General features: G+C 38.6%; 1 protein-coding gene and 1 long non-coding RNA gene across 2 annotated transcripts in view; one reads left to right on the top strand and one right to left on the bottom strand.

Annotated features, from left to right (window-relative positions):
- Positions 1 to 21,429, bottom strand: part of MYLK (myosin light chain kinase) — a 224,807-nt gene that overhangs the window by 87,732 nt on the left and 115,646 nt on the right. The window contains 3 exon segments of the mRNA XM_061469756.1: positions 12 to 209; positions 2,240 to 2,377; positions 16,995 to 17,147. Coding sequence (XP_061325740.1) covers positions 12 to 209; positions 2,240 to 2,377; positions 16,995 to 17,147 — 489 coding nt within the window.
- Positions 6,887 to 12,904, top strand: LOC133277622 (uncharacterized). The gene is made up of 3 exons (XR_009746271.1): positions 6,887 to 7,235; positions 8,236 to 9,129; positions 12,490 to 12,904. It is a non-coding gene; the product is annotated as an uncharacterized LOC133277622 (long non-coding RNA).

Raw genomic sequence — 21,429 nt, forward strand, 5'->3', positions numbered from 1 at the left:
GAACTTTATACCTTGTACTGTTAATGTAGCCTGTGTCTGAGTTTCTCCTAATTCATTCCAGGCTTCACAGGTGTATTTGCCAGTGTCTTCAGGAAATACTTCCTGGATGTACAGACTGTACTCATTGCCTTTCTTCTCAAAGTGGAAATCTTCTGTCTCTTGGATTTCTTTCCCATTGTGCAGCCAGATGATTTCAGGAGGGGGATTAGCTGAAAAAAAAAGAAACAATGAAAATCAGACACTCACAAAACACCACCATATATTGATTTACCAAATGAACAAGTTTGGCTGCTTTCTGCCATTGATTTTGCAATTCCATTCAAAATATTCAGGAATGTCATTAACTGCTGATGATGTATAATGTGGAATAGTTATAAGTCTGTCTTATTACAGCTAAAATACGCATGAGTAAGGGAAGCATTTGTACAACAGAAAGGGAGAATGAGTTCTAGATCCCATAAAGGATCTAGAAACCTAGGGTTTCTATTAACAACATTCATACCAGGACTGCTCTTTCCTGCATCGCTAATCTTACAGAGTCACAGAATAACAGGTTGGAGGTGATTCAAGGATCATCTGGTCCAACCTTTCTAGGGAAAGCATGACCTAGACTAGATGCCCCAGCACCCTGCCCAGCCGAATCTTAAAAGTGTTCAGTGTTGGGGAATCTACCACTCTCCTGGGGAGATTATTGCAATGGCTCACTGTTCTCTTTGTGAAAAATGTCCTTCTTGTGACCAGTCAGAATCTCCTCTGGATTAATTTGTGCACATTACCCCCCATCTTTTCCACGTGTCTCCTTGCAAAAAGGGAGTTTCCATCTTCCTTGTAGCCACCCTTTAAATACTGCAATATGGGGATAAGCTCTCCCCTGAGCCATCTTTTTTCTAGGCTGAGCAAGCCCACCTCTCTCAGCCTGTGTCCTGGGTTCAGCAGTAGCAGTCATTTTTCTCCTCCTTGGTAGCTGGTGCAGTGCAGTGTTTTGACTTTCGGCTTGGGAACAGAGCTGATAGCGATGTTTTGGTTTGGCCAAGGACTTTGTGAGGCTCATGCTCTGCCAGGGAGAAGGGGAAGCTGGGAGGAAGCAGAGACAGGACGCCTGACCTGGGCTAGCCAAAGAGGTATTCCATACCACAGCACGTCATGCCTGGGGTGGGGGGTAACTGGGAGTTACCCGGAAGGACAGGGGCTTCTGGGTGGGACTCGTTTCTTGGCCGGTGGTATCGTATTCTCTTCCCTTGTTATTTTCCCTTATCATTGTTGTAGTTGATAGTAGCGGTGGTGATTTGTGTTGTACATTGGTTGCTGGACTGTTCTGGTCTCAACCCGTAGGAGTTGCACTCTCTCGATCCTCCTCCCCGTTTCTCCGGGAGCAGGGAAGAGGAGAGCCCCGGTTGGGAGGGGGGGGGGGGGGGCCTTGATTGTTGTCAGCTCGGCACCACTCACTGGGAGTGAGTGAACAAGTTGCCTGACTGGGTTTAAACCACAACAGCCTGTCCTCATTCAGCAGGCTTTCCAGTACTTTGGTCATTTTTGTGGCCCTTCTCTGCATCCTCTCCAGCCTATTCACATCTCTTTTTTTTACAAGAGGGACTAAAACTGAATACTGTTTAGTTCCAGGCTTGGTCTGACAAGCAGTGAGTGGGACAGCGACATCTTGATTTCTGCTAGTGATGCCCTTGCTCATGTAACCCACCATCCTGATGGCTTTCTTTGACACAGCTGCACACTGTTTACTCACATTAAGTTTGCTGTCCACCAGGACACTCGGGTCCCTTTCCAGAGAGCTGCTTCCCAGCCAAGTAGATCCCAGCCTGTGCTACACACTTGGATTGTGCTTGCTTAGGTGCAAGACCTTAAACTTGTCCTTGTTGATCTTCATAAAGTATCTTATCCTTGCTGACATGAATTCAGTCGTTTGGTTCACAACAAAAGCTCTTACGAATCCACTGAGACTTAGTTTCAGTTCAACAGCAGGACCCAATAATAGCATTATTTTTTGTTGCTGTTATGATAAAGAAACAACTATACTGGTCTGAACACATTAACACTGGACAATGTTCATCCACTCTGAAGATCACATTAGACAAACCTAGCTTTTAGTTTCAAAATACTGGTTCCTGGAAGTATTATTTCAAAATGCTAGGGCACCTGCTAAAAGAAAAAGACAGTGGGAAAAACCAAATACTTTGCAACAGGACTTAAAATTTTTAAATAATACTGTTCTGTACCTACGCACCTGATACCTCTACAGTCATTATCACTTGACTTCCATCCATTACTTTGAGGTCAGTCAGGCCTTTATGGAAGATGGGTGCAAAATTCTTGTTTAACTTGACAGCCTGTGAACTTTCTGTATTCTTGCTGCTCTTCTTTTCTGTGAAGTCAAGAAGAGAACAAAAGGGGTCTTGTACAGGAATTCCCATGACAAAATTTAACTGACCTAAGCTTCAAACCAATTTTGAGTCAGTGGGTTTGTTTCAGCTCTCAGAAGGCAAAAATCACTGAAACCACCCAATATATCTGGTTTGCATTGCCAGTAGTCCAAGCAGAAATGCAAGAAATGGGAATGGAACTATTCTTCCTCCAGGGATTCTCTTATATCATGGTTAAGAGATATCTTAGAGTATCACACAGAAATTTACACTAATTTTCCCCAAGTACACATGCTTAGGTGCAAAAAAATCCCCAACAACTTGTTACCAACAATTCAATGCCTTTAATAACTTCTAAATTCACATAAAAATCTTTAAGATGTCTTATAAATTGCTATTCTCATGATTGATTAATTAAAAATGTAAACTCACAATAATACAAGATTTGCCACCATATGGAACTACAAACCATTTAGATTATTAGATGCTCAATATCAAATGGATTTGAGTTCATCATACTCCTCTCTTGTATTACTGATTGATGATGGGAAAGATCGAAACCTGAGGATATCAACATGTATCACAAAACAAACTGTTGGTTTGGAGCCTTTTTTATTTTTTATTTTTCATTGTTTTGAGGCTCTACAATCAAATTATGAGCGTTGGAGTTAAACTGATCACTTTTAAAAAGCAAATCTATCTGCAATAGGTATGTAACTTCCAGTATCAGCAGTGGTCTCCTCCATCTTGGATTCAGAAGCTATGAAGCAACATCATTGATCTGTGACCTAAACAGTACAGTAGAGCGGGAAAGACATTTCTGCTCTAAAGGCCTAAGCAAAGACACTTCTGAAGACAAAGTGGTGATCATGACCAAATGTAAGAAGTCATAAATATTTATCAGTCACTTGGATACACTTCTTGTTTTGCTTAGCTTGAGTTCAGACCTCTTACGTCTTGCCTTTAAAATGCCACCCAACTTTCTGTCCGTACATGAAAATAGCTTCATTTTACTTATTCCCACCTTCAAAAATTTCAAAGATATACCAAGATCATCCAAAATAGTATTACATCAACACAAAGTGCCAGGCTGGAACAAAACCACCATTCATAAAAGGACAGTGATTAGAAAAACTGTAAGCATCTCACTAAGCAGATCTACTGAACCCCTGGGATGCAAGAAGCTAAGCTTGTCCCAGGGTTATTTGAGCTCAATGTAAATTTGGAAGCTGCCTGGAGAGGAAGTTTTCCCTCTTCTCTAGCAAAGTTTTTTCTAGCCAAAATCTTGTCTTGCTGGCTTATATCGTAGGTCTTTTCTTGGCACTGAGCAGCAAGATATTGATGAATGTGAGAATGGAAATATGGGATCTGACTGAGACCGATTCAGTTTGATGTTATGGACTTAATACTCTGAAATGCCTGATTTACCATCAGGCCACACTGATCAGTCTCAGGGCTTCCTATAGCACCTGTTCCTAAGCAACTAATACTGCATAGAAAATACTCAACGATAGAGCTTCAAACAGCCACTGTACTAAGCAATATCAGTACATGCTCCTTCTCTACTCTAATGCCTTGCAGAAAATCCCTTTGTTCCTCAAATTGAAACGGACTCAGGAAAGAAAGCAGAAATCTATATAATGTCAAAAAGGAGGAAAAGAAGAAGAAAAGAAGAAAAGGAAAAAAAAAACCAAACAAGACAGGAAGGAAGCATAGGAAAAAAAAATAAAGGAAAAGACAAATAATACGTTTTTTTCTGATCCCTTTTATTGAAATAATTCATATAACTGCAAAACAAGAAGGCAGCTATGCAATAAAAGGGGAGAAGGGAAAGGAAAATAAAAGCAGAACTGTGGTTTTAGACCAACAGAGGAACAGATTTGGGGTATGACTGGAGAAGTACAAGCCTTCAGAGAGGACAGATAACAGAAAAATAAACTGAAACAGCTCCCATGAGAGAGTTAATGATGACCAGGAAACAAATTCACTAGTAGCTGCTCTAACAGCAGTTCTCCCAGAACAGACTGAGCTGCCTCCAGCAGAGCCCTGGTACAAACAGCATTAAGTACTCTACATCCCTTGCAGCTGACTTTTTGCTTTATTAAACTGGTGTGCCTGTTCCACGTAGTCTAAATAAACGGATTTCTGTAATCAAGGAAGACAACATGGTATAACAGCCTCAGCTTATTAAAAAGAAATGGGTGAGCAGCTACAGAGGAAATAGAGCAAAATAATTTTCCCAAAGAGATTTTTCAGCAATGCTAACTCCTCTGAAATATGTGCTGAAGAAATAAGTTTCATATACTGGAATAAAACCAACTTTTTGCGCAGAGCTGCATAAACATTAAAAGGGAGCAAGCATATAATTCACAGTAATTGCATGTATGAATTATAAACCCAACAAGATTACAGGAAAGTTAGGCCTCAGTTTCTGAAGCTATCTCAGACAGATATACCCTGTGCTGGTGAGATATACTAATATGAGTGACATTGAGAAGATGTAGTGGGGGTGCAGGCCCCTATCCCAAAAGATTATCCCAAAACCTGCAGGATTAAAGAATGAAGAAAAACTTGTTACTGATCATTACTCATTATTTGTGAGTGAAAATGTCAAATTAAAATGAAGGGGTGGGGGCAGAAGCTACCTCACCATCACACAAATCTTCAAAACAGAGTTTACCCTGAATTTAAGCACTACATAGGTTTATGCTGACTTCTTGTATGAAGAGACTTAAGTAGAATATCACAAAAATTTTCTGATGTTTCCTGACTTTGCAGCAACAAGTAAAAATCTTGGGTTCTAATCCATAAATGCTATTTGTTCATTAAGAAACCGTAGAGGCTTATTTCATATAATATTTCTTCCTTTACTTAAAATTTTATATTGTGGACTTCTAGACTTAGAAAAAAAATAAACTGACCTACTGACAACTTCAGTTTCTTACAGATATTTTACACAAGACAACATAGCCAGTTTTAGATATGTTACTTCGTTTTATTTAGTCTTACTCTAAAATCACTGCATTTTCTCAGAAGGGACTGATAGAATCATTCAGAGGCTAAATTACAATGACTGAATGTTAACCATTTTCAAATTCTTCTGAAGCTTGCAAATGTTTTTAGTTGTTTATTTATTGCACAGCACCATGTAATGACTCAGTGTTCCTCTGGTGAAGGCTTTAATATTTCACAAATTTACTTTCAGACAGCTGCACTGTACATTTTCACAGTTTATTTTAAGGTATCTAAGCGCTTCTTCAATTTTAGCCTTTACAGCTCTTGTTTGGAAACATAGCAATCAATTTGATTTTGGAGGGTACTTGGGAAAAGAAGAAACTCTGCTCATTCAAGATTAAGCAAATAATTCCATGATTCCCATTTATGGCGAAAAGATACTGTGTGAATTTATTTCCTTTTGAAAACAGTTGGATGATTATTTTGCCAGGAAAGTAGTAAAGGGAATCCATACACAACAAAAAACCCAAACCCAGGCACTTTTTGCAAAAGGGTAGCTTCAGAAAGCGTAACAATAATAAAAGTTCACGTTCCCTGGCTACAGCTAGGTGCTGGCTAGTTTCACACATCTGGAACAAAATCTGTGACTTAAACCAAGAACATGAAGGGCAAGGAGACAAATAAAACAGGACACAAATAAGGAAGCTGCACACAACAAAAAGCCAGTGTAAGAGCTTGCTCTTCATTCATTCCTCCAAAGCCCCTTTCATCACACAATCTCCTCTAGGGTTCAAAATTAGTGTGCTTTTCACTGACAGCTGGCTTCATAGCCCAAAGCAGGAGGAAGGAAGAGAAAGAAGAAAGCACTGGTACAGCTCCCAGGTCAGACACAGCAATTCACTATGCTTCTGGCTGAAACAATCTCTTTCATAACACTGCAGGGTATTTTTGCTGCCAAAACTTCAGATGATAAAAATATGGCACATCTGTCACCAGAAAGGAAATCTGGGACCTAAAGAAAATTTTGTCTGACATCAGCATAAGGGCATTACTGTTACATATCTATGTATCCCCAAGCTTAATCAATTGGATGTGAAAAAGAGGAGATCTGATCTCTTCCTATTATGGTAATGCGCTCTAATCACCTATAGCCATTTAACCTCTGCCTCACCACTTACTACTTATTACTACTTGTTACTTTCAAGTAGGAGTTGGTTCACCTCTAAGAATGAAAAAGAATGTAAGGGTTAACACACAGCCATAGTGACTAAAAAAACCTGCACCCCAGGCAGTTCATTTTCTCCCTCCCTTTCCTTTTCCCAGTCAACTTCTGCTACTGCAGTGAGTTCCACACAGGTGGATCACATTAAAGCAATTCATGAGTAACATCAGAAAACGCTACATAGGGTGGCTTGATAAAACACAGGTACCTAACAATAACTTGTTTGCAGACTATGCAACTAGTGTATTTTACAGTAGCCTATAAAAGCTGCCAGAATTTTTTAAACCACAGTTGTTGGTTTCATGCAGGTTAAATCATGCAAGATAATACAGAAGATACCATGGTTTTCTCAAAGGCTGCTTACAGAGCACTGAATTCTCAAAGGCTCTTGTACAATGATGAGATCAAGAAGTTTAACAATTTTTGCAGAGATCTGTGGCCTGGCATAATACATAAGCCCAGCTGGGCATTATCTTGTAGCTGGTGGTCTCTGTCATTTCAACAGGCTTTCGATAAGGTGTTACACAGGGTGATGGATTTAAAAGTCCACCACAATGATCCCACTTACATAGTTCCTATGACTTTTTGCCTTTCCTCAGGCTTTAATATGCATGAATGTTGGGAAACAGCAAGTAATAATATGCACAGCTCAGTGGGAAACACAGTCCGGGACACCAGAAATAGTAAACAAAGCATTTGAAGGGTACCTTATATACCCACATATAGTTTCTACAAAGCAAAAGGAATGTAGACTTTTCCCACAGCATTGCCTTACCCCTAAGGGTTCATTTTTTTTGTTAGAAAGATACTCTAATAAGTATCCATATCTATGTTTTAAAAAGCCACTTAGTGCATTAAATCCACAGAGATTAAGGAGAATTTAAACTCTTCCAGTTTCTTACAAAAATACAGATTTTCAGCATATTTGGATGGCAATGTGAAAAGAGATATATTGCCTCTGATAGACAACTATTTCTATTAATCTTCTATTCTGTCTTCCTGCATTTGTGTAACCAACAGAAAGTTAATCTATCTACAGTGACCATATCACACATCTGTTTTTTCTAATAACCTGTATTAATAGAAATCTAAGGTGATAAAAATTACTTAATCAAGGATTTATAGAGTCCTTACTTAAATTTAACCACCACATATCTGAAGACTGGAAATTATTGCAAGAGGAGTCTTAATGTTAGCTGTCGGCCTAAGCCAAAATACACTTGAATTTTGTCAAACCTAGATGTGGATTGGAACACAGTGCTTGAACACAATTGTAAACGTCTTTATATTGATAAGCAAGGGATTGTGTTGAGGGTGAATATGTAAAGGAAAAAGTGGAAAATTCATGCTGAATAGTTAACCTACTACAAATCAATTGTGCAATACACATGTAACAGCTTAACTGCAAGTGTACAACCAACCATTTACTTTCTAAGGTGGAAGATGTAAGGTAAACCTACACACTCGGACAGAAGGAAAAAAAGGATCGATAACCTCACTGTGGCGTTTCCATTTCCAGATATGATGTTAAATTTAGAGTGAAGAAGAACATCCAGATCAGGATGCAACTTTAAGAAGGTTTCCAAAGACTAACCTGGGTTTTACCTGGCCTGCAGTCAAAGAGTAGACATTTTACGGATATTATATATTCCAGTAAATTTTCTTGTTCATTTGCCTACCCAGATGAACTGAAGGCTTTTTAATGTGAGCTGCAGAATGCTGACATCTGTTGAAATATCATGACTTCAGATGCTCAAAACTGCACAGAATCAATCAATAACTGAGTTCAGAAGGGACCTCTGGAGATATCTAGTCCAGCCCCTGGCTCAAGAAGGGTCAGCTGCAGCACTGCATATGTACACGCTTTCAATGCAATAACTCAGCTGCACAAGATCAGAGTTACAAGTGGTTACAAGCCAAGAATATGCAAAGAATAGAAAATCTGCTGCCTTATGTTCAGAACTCTGCAAACAACTTGCAGTGTTTAGTCTTATAAGATATTTAATTATACTCGAGGAATCTTTGCCAGAATCATGTGGTTAACTGCCAAATAATGCCTACTCTGAGTAGTGCGAAAGGGCTGCCTCAGCAACATTTACCATTTATGGTATTTAAATATCATTTTGGCTCAGAGGCTAATAAGTCAAGTGAGCTGAGGAGAATGCTTAACTAAAAAGCTGTCTGAGCAAGCCCAGAGAGAGAAGCAGCAGATTCCACTAAAATTTCTCCAAGCAAGACTCAGGTTCACACACAATTCTTGAGCCTGAAAAGAGTTTCACATCTCCATGTATTTTCATTGTAAATAAATCCAGCTTTTACCAGATCTCATGTTAACAATGGTACCAACTCAAAAAATAACAGATTTTATAGAGCAGAAAATTGGTATTAGGGCACTTGTCTCATCTTTCTTTCTTCCTGTAAAGTATTTTTCTGTCTCAGGCCTGAAGTAGTACGGTCAAAATATTTTCTACAAGTTTTCCAAGAATTACAAACTTGATTTATGCTGGCATAAAAAAATATGAGACCTGTATGCTCTTAAGACATGTAGGGATATTTCTGCTTTATTAAAGACCTCAGGTTGGTATGCCATTTTGCAAACTTAGGTCATGAGAACTGGATGCTTAATAGCTTATCAGTGTTTTTTATACATCTACCTCCCATCATTTATTTCTGCAGTTATAACCTGTATTTTGTAAATGGAAGGCATGTTTTAATTATCCTGAGGAGATGCTGTCACTGAAAAGCAGGGAGAAGTCTGGATGCAGTACCTCCATTACATGCCTTGCATTACACAGAAAAACTGTTAACGTAAGACTGACAATCATTTAAGCCTATTCTAGTCAGGATGGTTAGGGATATACAAAGGAGGCTGAGTTCTACTTTACCCAATCTGGCATTCTATTTATTTTACTGCAGGGTAGTCTTCCAGCCCTATCGTGCAGCTCCATGTAGGCTCCTTCTTTCCCGAGTCTTTCCCTCTGTATGGGGTATCACTAGGTCATCAGCATTTTAACCTGTTTTGTCTGCTCTAGTTTGTTCTTCAACCCGCAGCATTTGAAAGAGATGCCACCCCAGAAATCCCACTATCAAAAGGCTGGCTACACCAGTTAGAATCATGATTTGGGAGAAACAGGCAGAATAGAACAGGCTGTTTCAGCTGGCAGGGACTTACAGTGATCATCTAATCCAGCTGCCTGACCAGTTCAGGACTGACCAGAAGTTAAAGCATGCTCTTAAGAGCATTGTCCAAATGCCTCTTAAACACTGACAGGCTTGGGGCATCAACTACCTCTAGGAAACTTATTCCAGTGTTTAACCACCCTCTTGGTAAAGAAATTCTTCCTAATGTCCGGTCTAAACCTCCACTGGGCACAGCTCTGAACCATTCCCAGGTATCCTAGCAGCGGATACCAGGAAGACGGGATCAGCACCCTCCCCTGCACGCACTTGTAAAAAATCTCCATGCAGAGAGCAGGGGACAGAGATACGAAGTAGCCAGCTGAGTTCACAGCGGATCATTCTGCAGTCGGCTGGCCAAACAGTGACAGCCTTACTGCGATTTTTTGCAGCAGAAGTGGTGCTTGCATTTGCCTTCAGAACTGTCTGACTTATTAATGACTACCTCTGTTATTTGCATCAAGTAACTGCTCTTTTGTCACTATCACTAACAGCAACTACATGGAAGGTCTGAGCACATACACCTGCTAAATCCATTTTTAAGGCAGCTCAGTTGGCCCACAGCTAACGCATTCACCAACCAGCATTAGATACTGACTAGTATCTGGTCTGACATGGAGAACTGCAAAAAAGGTGCTTCATTTTATGATAGATCAAGCCAGGTTAGCTCTGCAGTGAAAATGTGCATAGTGCTGAAGCAGAATTTCACCTTCACATGTACATTCTCAATGTTTTGTGCAGCTGCCCAGGCATAATTTGACTTAATTGCAGTGCATCATGATGTATAGAGATACCACTTCCATTAGGAAAAAACTGGGCTGTGCATGAGCTGCAGAAGCACAATAGGAATGGGCAATCACATAAAGTGCAAGTGTTTGCTGAGGTTGCCACTGATATAAAAAGTTACATCTCCAACAGTCCTTCCTTTCTTCCTCTGGCAAATCCACATTGGCAACAGAATAGTTACCTGTGGTAGTATTTAAATAGTTCTGCTCACTCTGTTGAGTGAGTTAGGAAAAGGATGCTGTACTAAGCATGCTGTTAAGGAACCCCTCAAATCAGATAAATAAGACTCAGTTTGAGAGCAAGGATACATTTGAAGTTAGACTAGTATAAAGAAAAAAAAGAAAAAAATACAGCAATATTATGAAGTTGGTGTCAAACTGGAATTGTAAAGCAAGACGTGTTTGGCATTGATGTCCAGAAAAGATACGGTACTTCTAGTACGGCATTGTTTGTGGTTAATTGTCTCTTCTTGATGAATTTATATTAAAAATACCTCAAAATAAGACATTATCCTGAAACCACTCCTCCCCCCCCCAAAAAAAAGCCCCACCCCAAAAGACCTTCCCAAACCCCCCCAAAACTGGTAAATTCCAGCATGGGGACCCTGGGCTTTTCTTATCAGCTTTGTTTTCAGTTTGGTTGGCCATACTAGCTTCAGCACTCTACGCTGCAACCCAGTTAGATGCTTGATCAACACTCTGAAGTTTTTAAGACTAATCTGAAGAAACCAAAAACACTGTCCGCATGTTTGCTCCTAAATCCAAGAGAAATTAATAGAAAGAAACAAAACTCGCACTAACAGAAGTGCGAAATTACCTTTTTAAAAAAGCAAAAAAAGTAGACACAGCTATATCCTTAGAGTCTGTCTTATGGCCTCTATAATTTTAATTCTAACATTGAGAAACAACTTGCTTAAAAATGTATGTCACCCTTTGATTTGTAGCTTGAAGTCAAACATCAATCCTACAGGTACTTTACCATTTGTGACTCTTGCTTTGCCTAAGTATGAGGCACTAGAGACAAAAAGCTTAGATGTTAAAACAGGACACTTCTAGTACTTAGCCATTTTACCTGTGACATGGGTTTTTAATTGTTGCATAATCACTCTACTGACTAAACTTTTCTTTTCTGGTAAATACATCTGATGTATCATTAGACTGATGTATCATCATAACTGATGGTACATAAATGACTAAAACGTGCATTTGCCCTTTATCGTTTGTTTCACAATATTTGCACACCAGCGCTGGGCTTTGATACATTCAAGTTAACGTAGTAATCATGGGAAAGAACATCAGTGAAGCTGGCTTGGAAGTCAATTCACAGAAGTCACATAAGCTGGAAGAATTCATAGCTACATGAGAAAATGAATGCAGACAGAAATGATATTCAGTGTCAGAAACCAAGTCAATTTTCCTCCAGGAAAACAAATGCTACATCTGACTCTCAGATGCTTTGGGACCAATTTTCAGTGATCAATTCTAACTAGGGCTTCCTCCCATCCTCCAGCTTGCCTACCTCAAACCCACCTGCTCAACAGTCATTTCTGGAGAGTTTTATAAATTTAGCTAATCCTATGAGATAGCTTGATGGCTGACGGTTTGAGTTCCCATTAGCTAATCCACATCAGCTGCTCTTGGAAACATTCTGTGGGGTAACATCATGCCCATGCTTTCAGAATTACTCAGGCATATATTAAGTTACCAGTTTTTATATATATTTTGATGACTTCCACTTTACATCTGAAACTTAAGAGCATTATAGAATTCGGCAATCCAAGCTCGGATAGTTTGCCCCTTGGCCAATGCAGGGCCATTCTGAAGGCTGTTACAATAACCATCTGGTTTCTGTCATTCTGGTACATCTGTTCATGGCCCTTGATTGCGTCACAGTTGAGAAGACCATAAGATGTAAGGTGGAGGGGTTTTCTTCTTTCTTTTCTTTTTAAAATAAACATTTTTTTTTTTCTGTCAGCATCTCATTTAACTTCTGCGTCATTCTGCAAGCACTCATCTCTCATTTGCACCCAAAATTTGTTCCCCTTTTACTGGAAATGATTTATATCGAGAAGATGTCTTTAGAGAACATAATTTATATTGATGGCACAAATCCTATATTATTAAAAGGTCCCATGCATGTTTTGCTTTTGCTCTTCATTTTGGGTCTGTAGTGGCATTGTGGCTCATGTTTGGTGCTGAGGTGCTGAAAGAAGACAAATAAAAAAAAAAAAAAAGAACTTTAATCTTACAAGCTGTTAGCGACCCATAGGGAGTGCTCTGAACTAAGAACTTGGGAACATTATGGAAAGCACTGGAACAGAGTTTCTTTGATGCTCATGACAGCTTACCTCTGACCTTTCAATACCATAATGAAAAACCCCTCCCTTTCACTTAATCCTCTGAGGCTAATTCTTACATAGCCAAGAGGTTCCACCAGGTTACTGGTTCAAAATGCCACTTGGACATTTGAAAAGGATAGACTTGTATATTTTGGAAAGTCTTCTATAGTCCTTTCCATTTATGTAATGCTTGAAATACAGCAAAATGCTTTCACATGAATAGTGACTTTTAAAAGCTGTTGCAAATATTTAATGGCTGTAGGCAAGTAAGATGTCATACTTCATTTACCTTAGGCAGAAATATATATATCAGAGAAACAAAGCTGTAGCCTCTTAATTAAGTCTTGAAAGAGAGGTTGCTTATTGGAGAGATAACCTTCTTTGAAAGATTAATGTCTAAGGGAGGTCATTCTGAGATAGAAAGAAAAACAACACATAACCTAAAGACAGCATCTCTTATGACTAGAACAAAAGACTCCTACCTGAAAGCCTTTCTTCCACCTGGTTATATTTTATGGTCCCACACACACCAGAAGGAAGAGTGACAGGAGCAAAATTAACTGGTTTCCCAGAAAGCATCTTCCTTCACTGCTCTGATAAACTGGTTACAGCAGGGACTCTGACAGGCTTTCAGGTGACTCTAATCTGCTCGTCCAATGATCAATGAGTGCCTACAGTAATCGGATTGGAAGGAATACAGGCTTCCCAACATAGACACTTATGCTGGGGAGGCTGCACTAAAACAAACAAACAAAAAAAAAAGTGTGAACAGAAAGCAGGGGATGGGAAAAAGGGGAACAGATGTGAAGTCAGGAAAGTGCACTGCTGCCAGGGAGGGAGAAACAAGGTCAAAAGACAATGAACCAGAGTAGCAGTATTTGTTGAATAGTATTTGCTCACCAAGAGAGGCAGTATTAGGCCTCTATTCAAAAAAGCAGTGAAGGCATTTGTTAAGCTGGATTTTCAAAGAAGTACTGCTCATTCTCTGTAGTTCATCTCTACCTGTATATCATCTGTAAGAAACTGCTGTCACAGGAAGGTAGCTGTGAGGATTCAATTTAGTCTACTTAGTCTTTTACAAGCCAAATTTAGCTTCACCTTGATTAACTTAAGATTCTCCATCGACTACCTAAAGGATCCATCCCAATTTACGCAGCTATCAGATCATTTAAGTGACCTGAAGATATTATTTTCTTGTCTCAAAAAAACAGAAGACTGTTTATTTTGATTTTTTTTTTAATACCATTGCATTTCTTATGCCCCATCCCATATGAAGTGTAGGACTTTTTTTGACACAGTGCCAAAAACCTCCTACAAACAGCTAAGTACCTTCAGTGTTTTTCATGCAAACCAAAGGAAGGACTGAGGTTGCTCAGTACTAGGCAGAATTAATAACAAGGAAGCAAGAGACAACCACAAATTAATCTGAGACTGATGGGTTAGAAGGAATGCTATGCCCCAGTAAGCCTAGCTAGTACGCAGAGCCCAATGCAAAGAGTACTGAAAGTACTTGAAAAAATCCCCCTCCTTGTGTTTAGCAGGACTTGGAACAGTAGTTCTTTATGGGGCAAAGAGCCTTTAAAATGTTGTTTCCTACAATAATCCCACAAAAGGAAATTCCCCTTGACAAAAACAAAGCAATAGATCTTCTAAAGGGCAAAGAATGTACAAAAGATGATCAGAAAACATAACATGTGGGCAGATAGCACCTGTAATCTACTAGCAGGTTTAAGTATCATCTTGTACTACAATTCATAACATCTGGCTTATGTTATGGCCGTGTTTTTTTTCTTTGAACAGTTTCTCACTGTCTTGCTGCCAGGATGTATTGGACTTTTCTGAGTTATCTGTGAGCTTGATTTAATTCAGAAGGTGGAGCTTTTTGCCTTTAAAAATAAAACTGAGTTTTGCTGCTAAGACAGACAATTTACTTCACGTAAAGTTTCCCCAACAATCACAGCAGAGATGCTCCTCCATGAGACACTTTCTGTGTTAGGACAGCAAAGCCAAAAATGACAATATGAAGTGAAATGTTGACCCAGACAGACTAAGAGATGTGTCCAAGGACCACAGTAACAAGTTAAGGAAAAGCTGGCACTAGTCTGATACTGATGATGCGCCAAGAACATCCATTCCTTCTTAAATACAAATGACTTTTCACATAAAAAAGGAAAATATTTCTCTAGCAATGAATGAACAAACTGAGCACTGCATGGAACCTGAAAACCTTAAATAATTTTGGAGACAAAAAGGAACTGCAGAGAGATGGGTTACAATTCAGAATCAGATTTTACAAACTTTATTCCAAACATCAATGTCTGGTTAAGAGAGGATTTTTGAAGCTTTCTCTTATTTCTGCACATATACTGATTTCCTGCTGTAATCTGTGTTCAGAAGCTGATCATTTAGAGAAGCCTTAGCAGCATCATTCAGAGACTCAGAAAACTTTAATGCAATATTATTGCATTATTGGTCTGATGGAAAAGATGTATGAATAGAGAAGAAATTTGGAAATCATGAAGGCAAATCCATATTGATCTGAGTATTGGAGCAAGTTACTGCAATCCTCATGGCAGCAGGGATATAATGAGTTTTAGGGAGGAAGTGGAGGGGACAGCTAAAGCTGTAAAAATGAACACATGCTTTTACAGCCGGTCACGCATGCTTTTAATTCTGTTTTTGTTCTTCCCTGCACACTCCGTAACTCCCAGAAAATAGAATGAGATGCAAAATAAAGGCACTAACTCTGCATAATAGTGGCAATGCAGCTTCCTAGCCCCAGACTAGCTAAAGTACAGGAGGAATCCAACTCACAACAGCCACTACATAGCCTTAAATAGCTCAGCAGAGTACACAAGCCCCGGGAAAGACGAGGTCACCATTGCTCCCACGTTAACATTGTGTGTCAAGCCTAAAATAACTCAGAAATTGTTAGCAAGACAGGGGCTGTCTTTTTGGTTTCTGTGTCCCAGTGAAGAATCAGCAGGTCCCATGTCAAAGACAGCTCCCTTGAGGTGGAGTGCTCTCAATTGGCCCTGAGCTAATTCAGATGAAATGCTTCAGCGAAATTATAAATGACAGCTTTGAGAACAGATTAGTTTCAGGCTTATTTTAAATCAATGTTTTCCTACTTTATGCCTTTTTTTTTTTTTTTTCAGAGGGGGAAGAGGAGAGCAATGAAGGTATGACTTCATTTCCAATTTGGTAATCAAGAATTAACTCATAGGTCTACCAGAACTGGTTTGTTTTCACTTTAAGCTTGTCTAGCGTTTCAAGTGGATCCATACAGACAGAATAAGGGCAGGCATATCACTCAAGTGATGTAGACAAATAGCACAGAACATTGGCAAATGAAGACAGTCTTGGGATCCAAGGCATCAGGGTGTGTTTCTCATGAAGCTGCATGTGTAAATTTGGGGCAGATATTATTTGGTCATAGAAAAATGGAACAGTTCCCTTGGCAGCTGTCACTCAGCAGTCTGTTGGACAGGCAGTGCCAAACTATTATAACTCCAGGAAAAAAATCATTTGCAGATGTCAAATACCAAATACAGGCTGCATTGCAGAGAGAGGGGGAGTCTGAGGGAGAAGGACTGTAGAAGGAGGGAACTGATCATCTCCAGGCTATAATGAAATGCCTGTATAAGCTGATGCCAGGTGAGATTTTTAAGAATGAAGACCATAATACCGATTGATACTACCTCACTCTTCAATTTATCCGTGGGATTCTGCCATCTCTTGTCTGCACTGTGATCTCTGGTCTTCTAGACTGTGTTTGTACAGATCCCAGTGCAGAATTATGGCTTTCATGGACTTGCTTTTCTTGAAGCAGCGACATCCTTTCCTACAATGGAACGCCTCTTCCAAAACTTAACCTTATTGCATTGTACCACACTAAGCCCTTCTTGGTAACATCCAAGCATTAACACCATTTCCTGAAAGATGCATATCACTTCTCATTTCACAGTACTAAAACATTTAAGTTGCAGACACCTCCAAGGGAAGAAAAGGTACCCAGCTGACAACAGAAAAAACTTAGAATCCTCTTATAATCACCTTTGTTAAGGATCCAAGACTAAAAAAAAATATAAGAAATACTGTGGCTATCTTTGCAGTAATAACAACAGGCTGAGATATTTACCTTTGACTGTGACCTGAGCACTGCAAGATGCCTGTCCTGTGCTGTTTTCAGCCAGACAGGTATAAATGCCATCATCTTCTGGTAGGGCATCTTGGACAGTCAATTTTGCAAGTCCATCTTCAAAAGTGGAATGGGCATACTGAATTGGCTGATCTGAAGACAGAAAGGAAGAGAATTGTCTTAATACATTAGACTTAAATTTCAAAAGCACTTCAGTGAAATCTGGGTGTCTAACCCCAGCTAGTATATTGAAGTGCAGAGCCAAATCCCACTCTCTGGTGCACAGTCACTGCTCTCTAGTGACTACAAACTGCAGCATTCCAAGCACAAAGCAGGAAACGATTGTCAGAAAGACTTTGCCATTAGGTTCACTGGGTGCTAGCTTGAGTAGCAGCAAGAGGAGAAAATTTTAGCTTTGTATTTTGAATAGATTCCCTTTCAGGTGGATAAGAAATGTCTAGTGTATTTGTTTCAGAAATTGTATCCATCTTGTACTTGGCCTGAAACTAGATATTAGGATTATTGTCTAGATGTGCAAAACCTGTTGGGCATGGAGAAGCACTTGAATTTGTCCATTAAATAGTTCTTAGTGGAATACATTCCAAGAGAGACAGTAAAATCCACAATGGAGTCAAAAGGCTGACAGGCTGATTTACACAAGCAGTCAATCTACACTACAGTACTTACAGTCTGGTAACAGACAGATACAATCTGATCAATGGTGACATGACTATTAAAGAAGTTCATTTTAAGAAACTGGTTCCTTGAACTGCTTTGGAACAGGCTTAAAGGCTAGTGTAGATGATTAAAGTTGCCTTGCTGTTCTTTCAGGAACTGTTTTCAATCTCAACCTTGCTTTCTGAAATGCTTCTTCAATCTGTTTTCCCAATATTAAATAGTTTCCACTACTGACTCATCACTGGTTGCTCTCCCAGTGTATGCAATGCTTAAGAAGGCCTGCTATCTGTGTATAAACACCATGCTGGAAAAAAGAAATTAAGGTCATCTAAAAGAAGAAGGTGAAACTGCAGAGAAATTGTGTAGGACTGAATCAAAGACCTCTGCCACTTGTGAAATCTTGGTCAAAGAAAAGATCAAAATTTTGTTTCATTTACAAAATCATTTTAAAGGATTAGGACAAAAGCTCTATGGTTTCTAAGAACCAGCTTTGCACTATGACTAGGATAAATTAAATGATGGGACCAATTTTTCTCATATCCCAGATTTTCAACACTGGGAAACTCAGAAGGCAGTCATTATCTATGCACTATCTATCTGCATACAAAGTTTCATTCTGAAATACAAATGTGACAAAATCAGCATTATCCAATACATTAAAAAATACAATAGCTGTTATTTTTCCTTTATTTAAAGTTCATCTGTTTTTTTAAAATAGCAAATTTTCTACCACATGAAAAACTGGACTGACTAATTGAGTGTTTGGAAGACTCCAATTTCATGATAAACTCTCTCCACCTTCTTCACAGGTCACATATTCTTATTACTGGTTCCTTTGAGCTCCCTTTCACTCAGTTACACACAGACTGTTGTAACTATTAGGTCTAAAGTTGTGGGAATTACATTACATTCAAATGTATACATGTAGAGCTAAAGCAGGCAAAGTTTTCTGTAAGAGGACATGGGGCAATGGACTGCTTTCCTGGTCTGACTGTAGAGTATAGAACATGAGAGGGATCCTATATGGGATTCTGACATTGAATCTACTGATGGTGTCTAATGATGCTGTGATGATAACCATATCAGAAATATACTCAGAATAAACACCATAACATCAAAACCAGAATGATGCCTTTTAATTTCTGTTTTAAATAAGAAAATGATTAGGCTAAGTGTTCTGTGTGGAAAAAGAAAATGTGATCTCCTTCACTGTGTCTGCAAATTTTGTCAGGGCATCCTATTTTTCCCTCCAGCTCCCAATAAAACTCTGACTATTTTTTTAGCACTACTAACAAAATAGTGAATTCAAAGAAGAGCCTTTTCATAAGACCTCAGAAAACAAATATAAATATATCAGCCCTGAGGAATAACCTGCAGCAAGATTCTAAGTTATGACCATTATACCTTTATTTTGATCTAATAAAAACAACTCTCACGGTAGTGAAATGTTCCCTTCTCCAGAGGCAAAACAGTCAAATGCCCATGACAGCTTGGCAACAGGAACAATAACAAAAAATACCTTTCTGCTGCTATGTTATACCAGAAGAAAGAAAACTTTCCCCTGGCCCATTTATTAAAAGCTCTCTGGGCAGATCAGAAAGCTCTCCTAAAACCAAACACAATTCAGAGAATTGTTATGTTAAAGTCCCGGTCATACTCTCTTTAAAAGAAACTCAGCAGAAAGAGGTTCAATTCATCTCAGGAAAAAAAAAACAACACACACAAAGAAAGCAATATGAAAAGAAAGATATCTAAAATACAGTCATATAGGCCTTTTTCCTGCAATTTAAAAAGAAGTTACCAAAAAAGCAATTAAAGAAGCTAAAGTAAGTCGGAGTTAAATGTTGAAGTATTGCCACAGAGAGCATGTATAACTTGTTGATAAGGCTTTGGCGAGGTCACAACTAAAATACAAGAAGTTTACTTTCAAGGAATTTGCTGGTAAATCCGTGAAAATTCAGAAAGGAAGTTAAAATAAAAGGCTGATTGAGAGCAACAGGACAAACAAACCATCTTGGAAAAGTTGGAAAAAAACTTTAAATTATTAAAATAGACAAAAAAGTATAAGAAAGAAACTGAAGATGGTAGAGCTGCAAAGAAGAGCAAGAGTTCAAGTGCTCTTATTTGTGCAGTGTCTTTGAATATGAATAAAACTACTCATCATGGATGCTATTTTCTGCCTTGGTTGACCTGAAAGAGAGGTCAATCTATATAATGGCTTGGAAGATGTTTTAAATTTACATGCAGTCAGAGCTGGTAAAAATGCTCGGCACTTAAAGTAGTACTTGTTTGTAACATTGTGCAAGAAGTTACTGCAAGTCTTTTAGTTTTCAGACAGTATGGATCCTCAGAGACTGTGGGAAGGCAGACTGGACAACATACTGTTTGGTAGCAAGCGCTGTTTCTCAAAACAGCCTTCTGTTCATGTCTCATGTGATCTGATAACTTGGTCTTTACATTTGTTATTTCACTGGAAAATAGATACTTTTCTGACTATTCCTTAAAAAAAAAACAATTCTAACTTGTTATCATTGTCATGCTTGGAAGAAAATTTGCATTTGACATTCTCTTTTGAACTTTACATATCTGGTCCAATATAATTTTTATTTCAGTGGAGTTTTGCAAAACTGCTATATTTTGAACAGTAGTGTGATTGCTCTCAGCAAATTATTTTTTTCTATGCCATACCTTATCAGTTGTGAACGTAAAAAGCTTTGTGTTCCAAAATGGACTGCAGATTGTGACGCACCTTTTTAAAACAAAATTTCTCTGCCTGCCTCAAATTATATACTGTGAATATACTGCTTTCTTCATATGGCCAGTTGATGAAAAACTCACTCCATCATGTAATTTTGCCAAAAGCATTGTTATGCCTAGCTGGAGTAATATTTCAGGACCAGAAACACAACTTTCTCTTCTATTTGGTAATGGATATAAATATGAGAAGTTTGTAGTATTTACCTAGCTAGTAGACAGGAAGGAAATGTTTGCATTCAAAAGAGTATTACAATAGCCAGTTTGATCCTTAGGTAAAATAATAACCCTAGGAGTGTACTTGGAATTATCAGCATTAAATAACTGTTTATAATCCATTCAAGTTTGTATCAGAATAGTATATAAGCAGTTATGTATCACAATCAGATGCAAGACAGAAAAGCATTAAATTAAAGTGGTATGTTTTAGGATTTTGAAATAAAAGCAGTGTGTTTATTTCTGTAGAGTAGTATATGATGTCCCTAATCTTTATTACAGTTTCTTATGCTTCTGTTAAACTCATCACTGCCTTTTGATTTAAGAGCAGAGTTAATGCACTGCCTTTCACATACAGAACCCTAATAGTTGGAAATCCAGCTTATCTGAAAAAAAAAAAAAACAACCAAAAAAACCCAACCAAAACCAATCCAACAAACAAATCACCCACTTTTACCTCCTTGTGATATTGATCCAACTACAATTAGAAGCTTAGATACAGTATAAACATGGCTATACCTGAATAGGGGCAGACTTATTTGAGAATAATGAGAAGAAAGGTCAATGCAGAACAAACATGCTGGAAAAAGGCAGGGGGCACAGTGCTTACTCAAGGACTACATGCTGCTTATTGATCTGTAAGGTGACACTGTATCTATGCCTGATGAACTGTAATACAGTCATTTGAGACAGACAACTGAGTATACTACATCATTCAATAACTAAGGGAACCCTCTTCCAGGGTATCCTCTGTGAGCAGGGGATACCCTTGGAACATGCAGATTAA

This window comes from Pezoporus flaviventris, unplaced genomic scaffold (assembly GCF_033815535.1).
Source record: "Pezoporus flaviventris isolate CSIRO_AGI_PZ_B2104156 unplaced genomic scaffold, CSIRO_AGI_Pfla_v1 ptg000001l, whole genome shotgun sequence".
NCBI classification, from domain to species: domain Eukaryota; kingdom Metazoa; phylum Chordata; class Aves; order Psittaciformes; family Psittacidae; genus Pezoporus; species Pezoporus flaviventris.